A 14,623-nucleotide genomic window follows, 5' to 3' on the forward strand; every position below is an offset into this window, starting at 1 on the left:
AGTATCTGACTGAGCGGTGGTAGGCAGTAGCAGGCTCGTAAACATTCCTTCAAACAGCACTTTCGTGCGTTTTGCCAGCAGCTCTTTGTTGTGCGTCAAGCATTGCGCTGTTTATGACTTCAAGCCTATCAACTCTCGAGATGAGGCTGGTGTAACCGAAGTGAAATGGCTAGCTAGTTAGCGCGCGCTAACAGCGTTTCAAACGTCACTCGCTCTGAGCCTTCTAGTAGTTGTTCCCCTTGCTCTGCATGTGTAACGCTGCTTCGAGGGTGGCTGTTGTCGTTGTGTTGCTGGTTCGAGCCCAGGAAGGAGCGAGGAGAGGGACGGAGGCTATACTGTTACATTGGCAATACTAAAGTGCCTATAAGAACATCCAATAGTCAAAGGTTAATGAAATACAAATGGTATAGAGGGAAATAGTCCTATAATAACTACAACCTAAAACTTCTTACCTGGGAATATTGAAGACTCGTGTTAAAAGGAACCACCCGCTTTCATATATTCTCATGTTCTGAGCAAGGAACTGAAACGTTAGCACATATTGCACATATTGCACTATTGCAAGTTTCATTATTTACTCGAGGCTAAATTGATTTTATTGATGCATATATTAAGTTAAAATAAGTGTTAATTCAGTGTTGTTGTAATTGTCATTATTACAAATAAATAAAATATATATATAAAAAAAGTGCAGATTAATCGGTATCGGCTTTTATGGTCCTCCAATAATCGGTATCGGCTTTTATGGTCCTCCAATAATCGGTATCGGCGTTGAAAAATCATAATCGGTCAACCTCTACCACAGATGTCTCAAGTTGAGGGGGCATGCAATTGGTATGTTGACTGCAGGAATGTCCACCAGAGCTGTTACCAGAAAATGTAAATGTTAATTTCTCTACCATTTTACTTTTTTATTTAACTAGTAGACAAGTCAGCCGCCTCCAACGCCATTTTAGAGAATTTGGCACTACGTCCAACCGGCATCACAACCGCAGACCACGTGTAACCATTCCAGCCCAGTCGTAGACCTGGCTCACCAGTGGGTGGGCCCATGCCCTCCCAGGCCCACCCATGGCTGCAACCCTGCCCAGTCATGTGAAACTCATAGATTAGGTCCTAATGAATTTGTTTAAAATTGACCGATTTCCTTAAATGAACTGTAATGCAGTAAAATATTTGAAATAGTTGCATTTGGCATTCATATTTTTTGTTTGGTATACATTTTAGGTAATTTAGAATACGCCCTTATCCATAGCGAATTATGCCTACAGTCAGTGCATTTAACCAAGAAGACAACCACATGTCACATATTGCATAACTGAAATTATTTTCAATGCTTCCTAAACAAACACAATAGCCTACATATTTCTGTGCGCAAAAATGAGTACAGGACCGGACAGGAGTGATTTAAAATCGGGAAGGGACAGGAAAGTTCCAGGGTTGTGGGATCAGCACAGAACAGGATTTTTTTTTTTGTCAGGACAAGACGTGACAGGAATTAATTTTCACTCCTGTGTCAACCTCTAGTGTGAGAGTTGTTTGGTTAGTGATGTTTCTGTATCGCTCATGTGATTGCGGAGTTGGCTAAACAAGATGGCCACTGGTTCGATGCAAATAATCATGATATTCTGCCAGGTAAGCTACTTTGTGGTTAACATTTAATTGAGAAGGTTTTAGGGAAAGCCTGTCCATCTCTACCAAAATAACGTTATCATTAGCATAATTGCTACCGGCAACACAAAGTGTCGACATATGCGTTTGTCTGTGCGGTGTGTGCGTAGGCGGAGGGGAATACCGTTTCATAAAATTACAGAAAAATACAAAATCACTGATAGTTTGTTTAATTTTCTTTTTAAAAATGACTATTGTTGATTTCCGTTTTAATGTCTGAATTCCATCTGCAACCTGCATGGAACTAATTTCTTCATCACGCTCGCTCCCGCTGACTTCTTGTCCCACCTGCTCCCGCAAGGACTGGTCCCGAACCCGACTGCAGTCCCGCAATCTTATTTTATGTGTATGTGACACAGCTCGCTTTGCAGCCCTGATGCCAGCAAATTTTCCACCCTAGTCAGGATCAAAAAAGTCGCTAAAATTGCCTAAGAATTAGGTTAAAATACCAGAGATCCTCAACTGGCCCAACAAACTAAGCAAACTAAGGACCCGGTCTTTCAAAGATAATTTGTAAAAATCCAAATAACTTCACAGATCATTATAAAGGGTTTAAACACTGTTTCCCATGCTTGTTCATTGAACCATAAACAAATAATGAACATGCACCTGTGGAATGGTCATTAACACACTAACAGCTTACAGAGAGTAGGGATTCAAGGTCACAGTTATGAAAACTTAGGACACTGAAGAGGCCTTTCTACTGACTGAAAAACACCAAAAGAAAGATGCCCAGGGTCCCTGCTCATCTGCGTGAATGTGCCTTAGGCATGCTGCAAGGAGGCATGAGAAGTGCAGATGTGGCCAGGGCAATAAATTGCAATGTCCGTACTGTGAGACGCCTAAGACAGCGCTACAGGGAGACAGGACGGACTGCTGATCTTCCTTGCAGTGGCAGACCATGTGTAACACCTGCACAGGATCAGTACATCCGAACATCACACCTGCGGGACAGGTACAGGAAGGCAACAACAACTGCCCGAGTTTTACCAGGAACGCACAATCCCTCCGTCAGTGCTCAGACTGTCCGCAATAGGCTGAGAGAGGCTGGACTGAGGGCCTGTTGTAAGGCAGGTCCTCAACAGACATCAGACATCACCAGCAAGGTTGTCAACGGGCACAAACCCATGGTCGCTGGACCAGACAGGACTGGCAAAAAGTGCTCTTCAATGACGAGTCGCGGTTTTGTCTCATTAGGGGTGATGGTCAGATTTGCGTTTATCGTCGAAGGAATGAGCGTTACACTGAGGCCTGGACTCTGGAGCGGGATCGATTTGGAGGTAGAGGGTCTGTCATGGTCTGGGGTGGTGTGTCACAGCATCCTCGGACTGAGCTTGTTGTCATTGCAGGCAATTTCAACGCTGTGCGTTACAGGGAAGACATCCTCCTCCCTCATGTGGTACCCTTCCTGCAGGCTCATTGACATGACAATGCCACCAGCCATACTACTCGTTCTGTGAGCGATTTCCGACAAGACAGGAATGTCAGTGTTCTGTCACGGCCAGCGAAGAGCCCGGATCGCAATCCCATTGAGCACGGCTAAGATCTGTTGGATCGGAGGGTGAGGGCTAGGGACATTCCCCCCAGAAATGTCCAGGAACTTGCAGGTGCCTTGATGGAAGAGTGGGGTAACATCTCACAGCAAGAACGGGCAAATATGGTGTAGTCCATGAGGAGGAGATGCACTGCAGTACTTAATGCAGCTGGTGGCCACAGCTCCATTTCTGTTAGTCACATGTCTGTTGAACTTGTTCAGTTTGTGTCTCAGTTCTTGAATCTTATGTTCATACAAATATTTACACATGTTAAGTTTGCTGAAAATAAACACAGTTGACAGTGAGAGGACGTTTCTTTTTTTGCTGAGTTTATTAGGCTATCGGTACTATAGGGCTACATCAACCAATAGGGTAGACGTAGTTTAAAAGAGCACAGTTGGGGTGAAATATAGGAGAGTGGACACTTTCTTGATTTAAGCTACATTTTGCACAACTTTTAGGTGCAAGGCAATTTGCAAGCAGAGTAAAATGCATGTGTTATATATAGCCTATTTCTACAGGCTATTTAACAGAGACCACACATACACCCAATTGATCTTGTACGCCCAACAAAAGAGAAAATTAGGCTACTGAACATGAGCACCCTTCCTGTCCTTTGTCTGCTGAAGCGCAAAGGCCCACCTGAAGATGTGCTGTGATTTGTTGATTCAACTCATTACAAGAATCATACATATATATATATATATATATATTTTTAATCATCTTTGTTGTGATTGCAACTATTGAGCAGCAGTGGTCCACCGCTAAATTAATAGGGGAAACACTGACAATCTCAGGCAGCCATTGTGAGTCTACCAGGGTTAAAGGTTCCAAGTCCATTTTACTAATTCTATGTGTGCTGCTGGAGCAGGGAGGGGGGCATTGCCTAGGCAACCAAAGACTTTGCTACAACACCTTGGTTGTTTCAGCAAGGAGAAACAGTTTCATCACGTTAAGAGTACATGTTCCCTCAGAAATGGACTCAACCACGGGTATGCCCAGCCGTCCCGTCTTCAGTCAGCTGTTTGTTCCACACAACAAAAAAATACAATAAAAAATATATATATTTGACAGTTATTTTATTTTAATGACGGTCTTCATCCATACCGTCAGTTACACGATTATACGGTAATTGTGCCAGCCCTAAACTCAAGTTTCACTGTTGAAGAGTGAATCAGAGTAGACCTACTTCAACAAGAACCAAACATCACTGATATCAAATGGTTGAGAAAATATATTTTATCAGCTGAGAAATTCCCTTCGTGCATCCTTACAGATACACATCAAGATGACTAGGGATGCTGGTGATTCCTTGTCTGACAACACATGCAGTATATGCAGTGTAGGAGACAAATGTAATAGCGCAACACCAGACACTGCATAAAAAGTATCTCTACAATAATACAAAAACATCCCCACAATATTCACTGCCTTCATTTCATTACTTAACCAGGCAAGTTGATGGAGTCAACATTTTTCATCATCATAACCCATGGCTGCACATTTCCTGCACCTGCCTCTCATTTGGCCCCTTGTTCTTAGCAGGGCTGAGGAGCTCGCCGAGGCATACAGAGTAGGCAGCAGCAGGCGCACAGCCTCCGCCAGCAGCGGTCAACGCTCGCCTTGTCTGGGAAATGACGGGAGGAAACGCTTTACAACAAAGTGAACAAACATCTCTGCCTTTACTACAAAATTTATTTTCCTCCCCGCCATAATGTGGAATGTATGAGCCTTTAACGAGTGACTCCGCTCTCAATGCATCCAACTTGCTCCCTCCAATCTTCTAATCTTCCAAGGTCTTAACACATTCAAAACAAAATAATATTTCAGATTCTCTTAATGTACTGCCTGAGGTTGCTGTATTAACATTTTACCTCGGCTGACAACAACTTCTAAAGGTTGCAATGGGGGGGTTCGTCCTTACTGAGACCGTGTCTGTGCATAGGATAATGAATCACAACAGTTTAAACCATCTATTTTCCACACCACTCATATAGGCTAGTTTTTCTATCATCTCCCTGGTTCAAATTTGCATTCTCTCAGAAGAAGCACTGCTCTATTAAACAGGGTTGCAAACTGGTGAGGGTCCAAAAAGGTGTTGAAATGTGCATATACTTTTCATATTTTCAGAGATTAACATAATACATATCTGAACAATGTTTATTGTAGGCTGGCATTGTGTAATTCATTGAGTGGGTCGAATTTAATCCAGAAATGTATTGTGCCATACATATCCCAATGTGTCGCTGTACTCATGAGCGGCATGATTTTCCATATCCGAAGCGGACCTATAGGTCTATTTGTTTGGCAAGACATGGCTGCATCTCACTTTAGACTGTGTTTTGGATCGCCATACGGCATTTGCTTCCTATTAATGTAACTAGCCTAAATATAGATTGTGTCCTGCATTTATCGAGTTGATATATTGTTTACTAGGCCTACTTGGTGCCGCTGTTTTGTTCTGTTTGCATTCATTTGTTTGAATTCGCAGAAGTGTCAATATTCTAAGCCAAACTGCTATTCAGTATTTTTGCTGCATGCATGAATAACTAGGCTACTACTTTCAGCATTTAGTTTGCATTATCTTGGTAAGGCAGCTGTAATAGGTAAAATACCCTATCAATCTTGTAGCCTATATTCATTACCAAAACAGCCTTGCTTCAGTAACTTCAAAAGCACTCAATGGTCTCAGAGTCTCTGCATTTTAACTTTATGTTTTTGGTATAGCTTTAAGATAAATTCAATATAATTCCAATGCAAGAAACCCCAACAAATGTGCCACCACACCGATTTCAACTGTGCCCTTAGTCACTTTATCCTAGCGCTGGGATGGAGAGAAGCAGACTAGTAGATTAATGGCTGGTTAGGGGATGTGGTTGGCTGCTCACAGCTGTCACACATGGTATTGGATGAAACACTCATTCTGATATGACATGTCTGACATCATGCTCTGAACTCTGATATTCTATTTGTAGGATGCTTTCTGTGTTTAGTCATTCATTTCAATATGATGCTAACGTAGCTAGCTAACGTTAATTACTTTGTGTGTAATAATTTGTGCTACGAAACATACATGCTACTATTATTTGCTTCTAGTCAACTACAACCACAGCATTATTTCAAACACCGGTTGGTTATCGAGTTACATTCCAAATTTCCCAGTCAGTCTGTTGCGTTGACAGCATGATGACAACCGCCAGAAAAGGTAACGTTAGTGAGCACAGTGGGAGAATCTAAATTGCCTACTCCTCGCATCCTCTACTCAAAACCCATTGGATGAGAAAGCCAGAGGTCCCTCCCCTCTAGGACCTCCTGGGTTTTGAGAAGGAGGCGAGGACAAAAGGAGTATGCAATTGAGAATCTCCCAGGGAGAAAATCTGTTCACGCTGTTCTTTTATAGCTCAACTGGTGACACACCGTCTGCTCACTGTCAGAGCCATCCCATCCCAAACATTTTTGATGAGACACGTGGGAAAATGGCTTAAGGACAACAAAGTCAAGGTATTGGAGTGGCCATCACAAAGCCCTGACCTTAATCCCATTGAACATTTGCCAGCAGAACTGAAAAAGTGTGTGCGAGTAAGGAGGCCTACAAACCTGACTCAGTTACACCAGCTCTGTCAGGAGGAATGGGCCAAAATTCACCCAACTTATTGTGGGAAGCTACCCAAAAGGTTTGACCCAAGTTAAACAATTTAAAGGCAATGCTACCAAATACTCAATTAGTATGTAAACTTCTGATCCACTGGGAATGTGATGAAAGAAATAAAAGCTGAAATAAATAATTACGTAACCCAAGAGTACTGGAGCCTTGAAATAATAGTATAAAACTTTTTCCCTCTCATTCACATTTCAGGAGAGTCAAATGGAGAATATTTAATTGAACCAGAGGCTAAACTCTTACTCAACCTTAATGTAATAAAATGGCACATCAGGACAAAGAGAAAAGGCCACCAGGTCAACTAGACTCACTTTACTAAACCTAACATATGAGAGGAAGGGGGTCACAAAAAGTTCAGATTTGCATCACTTTCATTGTTAGGCAGGCGTGATTTACAAGTACAGCAGAGCAGACGTAGGGCCTATAGCCCGTGTACCAGACTTTCTGCACTAACTGGCTCTCAAACAATATACTGTACCCTCGGATAGGTAGCACTTTGGTGCCGGTCTTGTGATGCGCTCCATGGGCCGTGTTAACTCCTATTGAGCTCTAATACACACAGAAACAAGACAGGGCCTGGTGGCTGAATAACCTCCTGGACAAATTTAAAGGCCCAGGCACACCACTAGCGTTTGCTGGCAGAGAGTCCTTAGCACATCTGAACGTAATTTGCAAAACGACTGTGCACCAATTTTACATGTAGAATTGCATGAATAATGTCAGCTGTTTTACACAAAAACCCAAATAACCCTGCAACAGGGCAAGAAAAACATTACCGTGCACCAAGCAACAGGATATTATTCTGGAAGCACGATCACGGATATTTTTTCACTAAAAATAAGAGTCCCGCTGCAAAGACATGCTAAATTGAAAAATAAAAAAAATGGGGGGGGGGGGGGGTCACTTGATGCATTTTATTTGGTATATTGTATTATTTATACCAGCATTTCTTTTGAAGGTTTAAACAAATGCTGATATGTTGAACGCTATTGCATAGGCTATACTTAAAGAAATACAATTTTAATAAAACATGTTTTTCAAATGACTTAGTCTGCAAAACTCTCTCGTTGCACTCGACAAGGAGACTAACCTTGGCTTACTGCCTGTTACGCGAATGCAGTAAGCCAAGGTATGTTGCTAGCTAGCATTAAACGTATCTTATAAAAAATAAATCAATCATAATCACTAGTTATCATCAACCATGTGTAGTTATTACTAGATATTATCTAGCGTGTCCTCTTCATTGTGCGTCAAGCATTGCGCTGTTTATGACTTCAAGCCTATCAACTCTCGAGATGAGGCTGGTATAACCGAAGTGAAATGGCTTGCTAGTTAGCGCGCGCTAATAGCGTTTCAAAAGTCACTCGCTCTGAGCCTTCTAGTAGTTGTTCCCCTTGCTCTGCATGGGTAACACTGCTTCGGTGGTGGCTATTGTCATTGTGTTCCTGATTCGAGCCCAGGGAGGAGCGAGGAGAGGGACCGAAGCTATACTGTTACACTGGCAATACTAAAGTGCCTATAAGAACATCCAATAGTCAAAGGTTAATGAAATACAAATGGTATAGAGGGATATAGTCCTATAATTCCTATAATAACTACAACCTAAAACGTCTTACTTGGGAATATTGAAGACTCATGTTAAAAGGAACCACCAGCTTTCATATGTTCTCATGTTCTGAGCAAGGAACTGAAATGTTAGCTTTCGTACATGGCATATATTGCACTTTTACTTTCTTCTCCAACACTTCGTTTTTGCATTATTTAAAACAAATTGAACAAGTTTCATTATTTACTTTAGGCTAAATTGATTTTATTTATGTATTATATTAAGTTAAAATAAGTGTTCATTCAGTATTGTTGTAATTGTCATTATTTAAAAAAAAAATTAAACATTGAAAAAAAAGAAAAAAAAAAAGTTGGCCGATTAATCGGTATCGGCTTTTTTGGTCCTCCATTAATCGGTATCGGCTTTTTTGGTCCTCCATTAATCGGTATTGGCATTGAAAAATCATAATCAGCTGACCTCTAATAGTCATGTAGCTAGCTAAACAAGTAGTGACCCTCAACAGGTTCCTGAAACAAATCACATCTGGCACCTCCAATAAGGCAAGACAAGAGTATATGAAAATCCAGTATGGAATTACATTCTATTTCACACTGGAAGCAAACAGGCTAAGCCAACCCCCCCCCCCCCCAAAAAAAAAACGTGTTCAACACAACAGTATATCAATTTATTGTTTTGGAATGAATATAGCATGCAGGACTAAATGCATGTCTATAATACAGTCTCCCTCCAAAACTATACATATTTGGTTAGCAGAAACCCTACTGAGTATTTTACACCGCACTGAAGCGGAAACAGGTAGAAAGTTCTATTCCATGTACAGTATACAGTGGGGCAAAAAAGTATTTAGTCAGCCACCAATTGGAGTTTGGAGTGTGACTGTTTGAGGTTGTGGACAGGTGTCTTTTATACTGATAACAAGTTCAAACAGGTGCCATTAATACAGGTAACAAGTGGAGGACAGAGGAGCCTCTTAAAGAAGAAGTTACAGGTCTGTGAGAGCCAGAAATCTTGCTTGTTTGTAGGTGACCAAATACTTATTTTCCACCATAATTTGCAAATAAATTCATAAAAAATCCTACAATGTGATTTTCTGGGGTTTTTTCTTCTCATTTGTCTGTCATAGTTGAAGTGTACCTATGATAAAAATTACAGGCCTCTCGTCTTTTTAAGTGGGAGAACTTGCACAATTGGTGGCTGCCTAAATACTTTTTTGCCCCACTGTATTTGTGTTTTGCATTGGGGGCTATCGAAGGTGTGGAGAACAAATTTGGTTAGTAGAGACCTAGCCCTTGATCATGATTCTCAAGTCCATTATATTACATAAGAGTCATTGGACAAAGGCTTCTTCTGTACTGGTGTGTTTTGTTAAGAGTCACAACTCTGTCTGAACATTAGCACCCATCGCTTGCTGTACAGTTTTGGAAGCATCTTTCCTATCAGAAAGAAATAATTTTCTAAAACCAAAAGTTTAAATTGATACCCCCCCTTTAGTGTTAGTGTTCCCACACGGCCATTCCTCCATGTTACAGCGAGTGTTTACGTTAAACAGAGGGACCACCTGTGCTAATTAGCTATCTAGTATGCTCCGAACACTAGTGTGTAAAGAAGGCCACCAGAATGTGTCACTGAAAAATACTAAATCGGCAGTAACTGTGATAAAGCTGGTTAAAACAGTGTACAGAAAGTGTATATTTATCCGTTATGAAATTATTTTGATGCGATATGAAAGTAAAGGGATTTATGATTGTGTATCACAATTGACCTTAAGGAGTAATGGTAGGCTCCTTGAAAGTACATGCTGGACTAGTAGAGACCCTACTGAGTATTTCCTACCCAACTTTAACTTCTACGGGACCGGTTGAGCTAACATAGGCTAATGTGATTAGCATGAGGTTGTAAGTAACAAACAAAAAAATTGCCCAGGAAATATACATATGTGATATGGGCAAAAAGCTTAAATTCTTGTTAATCTAACTGCACTGTCCAACTTACACTAGTTTTTACAATGAAAGAATACCATGCTATTGTTTGAGGAGAGTGCACAATTATTCACTTGTAAAGTTATTAAACACCAATTAGGCACATTTGGGCAGTCTTTATACAATATTTTGAACAGATATACAATGGTTCATTGGATCAGTTTAAAATGTTGCACATTCACTGCTGCCATCTAGTGGCCAAAATCTAAATTGTGCCTGAGCTGTAATAATACATCATGGACTTTGTCTTGCATTTCAAAGGCAGTACAACAAAAAAGTGTTTTTCTTTTACCAGCTCTAATGTGTTATATTCTCCTACATTAATTTCACATTTCCACACACTTCAGTGTTTCCTTTCAAATGGTATCAATAATATGCATATCCTTGCATCAGGTCCTGAGCTACAGCCAGTTAGATTTGGGTTACTTATTGCCTATTCTTGAGGGCACAGTAAGTGCCCATTGATTAAAATTAATCATCATCTTCTGAATGACTAATCCACAATAAAGTGTGGGCTTTTATTTTGAAGGTTTCCTCATTACCATACGAACGTGACATCATTTGTGCAGCTAGTAGAATACTAGTAAAAATAGCTTACAGAACCACGCAGAAACATATTATTTCAAAACAGCATCTTTGTGCTGGGTCTCAACAACCAATGTGAACAACTGTCTGCTGCACATCACAACTTCCTTTCGTATAACGAACGTTAGTTGTGTTACAAGTTAAAGCCTATTTCCTGACTGCTACGTGGCCTTCTCACTATCCACCAGCGTAGCTACCTGGCATTATCCTACCACATTCTTCTGAAAAGCTCGACTTTGGCGACAACATGCCCCTTTTCCTAAAGAAGAGATGTATTGGTAAAGTAGCGTAACTAGTTTGCTAGCAAACTAGCTAATGTCATTGAAAAGGGGGTGACAAGCAGTGTCACACGTAGCAAGAACACATTAATTAGTCATGTAGAAACTTGCTAGCCAATTGACAATTTAAGAACCTGCTGCCAAAAAGCCTCACATTGTCAACATGTTAAAAAAGCTAGCTAACGTTACAGTTAATGTTGCAGATATTTTAGATGCGTGCAGCTAACTAGCTACGTCCATTTCCAACGTGATCAGACAGTCAGTGACACCAAGTCAATAAGTGTTTTCACTTGCAGCGCGACTCAGCCAAACCGTGTACTAGACAACCTTACCTGTATTTGAAGGATGCCACCCGGTCCCTCCACTATTTCTGGCGAGTTCTCAAAGACTCGATCTCGATACAATGACCACAGACCAACGTTCGGCAGGAAAAGAAGAGCCGCTATAAGCAACCCTGCGAACTGCAGTAGACGTTTTTCTTTCCGCCTCATTTCTCCAGAATAAATGCGAGAAAAGCTGTCGACAGTGTATTCCCAGGCAGCTCCTTCCCGGTGGAAACAACTTTCACAAATTCACTCTGATCAAACGAACGATGTAGTTTATTGAGCTGCAGGCACTTCCGCTAGGGGGAGTTAATCAATATCCTGGTTGGGGGATCACAAAACGGAAGAAGACTTTTGCATTCTTTGTAGTGAAGAATGATGAGATTCCCTAAAAACACACCACTTCAATACAGCTACGAGTGTAAGTTACTTTTTCGTAGCAGGTTACGATATGAAGTTAAAGACATACTCCGGAACGTTGGCGACTAGTAACAAAGATGGTATATTATATTGACAAGATAGTGAAGTGACCGCTCTAACAATGGAAATACAAATATGGAAGGTAGGCGAGATCAGGTGGGACCATTCTAGCCAATGAGAGGGTAGAAACGCATGACAACAACATACAATAGAGATAGATGTAGAGGACTCCGTGCTACTATAGTCTGTTTGACAGCATGAGCGTTCTTCATTGGCTGATTGCTCCCAACTCATAGGAATCCCCAACCATTTGACTACTTTACAAGGGTGGAAGCCCTCAATGGCAACTTCCATGCTAAAACGGATTATATCCATGATGAGTCCTATCTATCTCTATGAAACAGGCACAACTCAAATATACATTTGCCGAAATGCCACGTGCATCCACTTATGTCAGTGCATTTGTAACAACCTAACCTTTACAAAACGTATGTTTGATCAAGCCTCACATAGCAAATTAGCTACATTTGTTGACCACATTTGACACCTCTACAAAAATGTCTAATTTTGTGGGCTTATTTTGGGGGACATTTTTCAACTGAGTAAAACCTCTGCTTCGCCTCTTCCTCCCTACTAGTAAAGTAGGGAAAGGGTTAGCGAAAATGCTCTCCTAACCTGCTAGGAAAAGTCACTTCTGGTCAAACCTGTATCAAAGTGGTGTGTTTTTAGGGAGTCCCAATAATCAATATTTGAATTCCAACCGAACCATAACTGTGCAACAACACAATGTTTATATTAAATCACCTACAGACTTGCAGAAATAAAAATGACACTTACCCTGGCTCCTTTATGACATTAAAATGGAAGTCTTCACAAAGGGATATTGGCAATGAAGCCCTTGGTCTACTTCCCCAGAGTCAGATAAACTTGGGGAATAATTTTTTGTGTATCTTGTGTCCAATATGAAGGAAGTTAGAGGTAGTTTCGAGATCAATGCTAACTAGCATTAGCGTAAAGACTAATTCTACAGGAATAGACTACAGGAATTGGGAGGGAACCAAAATTATTTTCCAATCGTTTCATTCTGAATATAACCATTTTTTTTCTCCAGTTCCACTGTTCCGACCAGCAAAATAAACTCAACCAGGTTGAACCCCCAAAAAGTAACAGTTTATATAGTTAATTCTTTGAAATCAACACAAATTACTTTACCAATAAGTGCGGAAAGAGCAGCTTGCTTTCAAGTGATTGTTTTAATTCTAACGGTGGTGCAGGACAGACGTTGCTCTAAGATACAGAGTAGCCACGTTTTGCAAGCATGAAGAGGCCAGAGAAGGCCAGGCAAGTAAATTGGAACAGAAGTTGGGTATTGGAGAAAGTCCATCAGTGTGTGTTCTGCAAACAATATACAGCGGATGAAGGTCCGGCATGAGCGTGGTGAACGTATATGTACGTGGTTATGAACAGCGAAGAAGAGCCAAGTGCAGAGGTAAGATGTGTGTTGAGGAGAAATGGTGGTAATACAAACCGTACTGTGCCGTCTCTGATGGTTCAGAAATTTAACCTGACGAGTATGAGGATGAATTACCTGCGGTGAAGACCTCATAGTCCAAGCCTCGCCCTGATGGTCATGCAAATTTTGATTCTGGCCCAGTGGGAGTGACATTTTTGGAGAAAGTAGATAGATCCCTGCCTTTTGGCTGACCCATATGTAGACTCCGTCTGGATAGAACATAATTTGGGTAATGTTAAATCGGTGAATGTAGCTCGAAGTGAATTTGTGATTATTGTCTGTGATTGGGACACATGGGCAGGGTTTGGTAGGTTACTTTATAAATGTGATCCGTTTCGGTTACTAGTTAACTGTCCAAATTTGTAACAGTAACTTTTGGATTACACAAATTTAGTAACGTAATCTGATTACATTCCGCTACTTTTTGATTACTTTCCCCTTAAGAGGCATTAAGAGGAAGACAAACATGTATATTACCAATTGAACAACATCTATTGCAGGATAAATCAATGTTAAAGTTTACATATCTGGCCATATATGGATGTAAAATTTTGCTTTATGGGTTGGTTATGTAGGCTTCTTCTAACCCATTACTTTCTACTACATATAATTAAATTATATATTTACATTAAAAAACAAAGTTTATCAGAATTCCAGTCATTCCAATAAATGTTATACCCCTTGATCTTCAAGAATAGGACTTGGAAATATGGAAGTATAGATTAGCCAAGTTGTTTACCCTGAGCATAACCCCAAAACTAAGAACTTATTAGTCATGAGGACTGATTGGGCTCATTGATTTGAAAAATAAATGCTGCGTTCATGGAATGGCATGCTTTGAGCACTACTGAAAAGTGCTATTTACATGTGAAAAATGAATGTCATATGCTGCATTTTCTATAGGCCTATTATTTACCTTTTTGTTGGTGACACTTTGATATCTTGATAATATGTAGCTGTCTAAAGGGAAAATCCTCAGATGAAACCATAACAAATCGGCCGCACCAGCGTCTGTTTTGGTAAAGAGCTGAGGGATGGGCCTAGAGAAATGTAACCACTCTCAGATTAATAGACAGAGCTATGGATGCAAG

General features: G+C 40.7%; 1 protein-coding gene across 1 annotated transcript in view; it reads right to left on the reverse strand.

Moving 5' to 3' along the window:
• Positions 1-11,908, reverse strand: part of LOC139423119 (polypeptide N-acetylgalactosaminyltransferase 10-like) — a 136,720-nt gene extending 124,812 nt beyond the window's left edge. Inside the window, exon 1 of the mRNA XM_071174787.1 lies at positions 11,609-11,908. Within this exon, the coding sequence (XP_071030888.1) occupies positions 11,609-11,767 (159 nt within the window). The 5' untranslated portion in view covers positions 11,768-11,908. The remainder of the gene's footprint in view (positions 1-11,608) is intronic.
• Between the last annotated feature and the right edge of the window lie 2,715 nt (positions 11,909-14,623).

Source organism: Oncorhynchus clarkii, chromosome 12 (genome assembly GCF_045791955.1).
Source record: "Oncorhynchus clarkii lewisi isolate Uvic-CL-2024 chromosome 12, UVic_Ocla_1.0, whole genome shotgun sequence".
In the NCBI taxonomy this organism is placed as follows: Eukaryota; Metazoa; Chordata; class Actinopteri; order Salmoniformes; family Salmonidae; genus Oncorhynchus; species Oncorhynchus clarkii.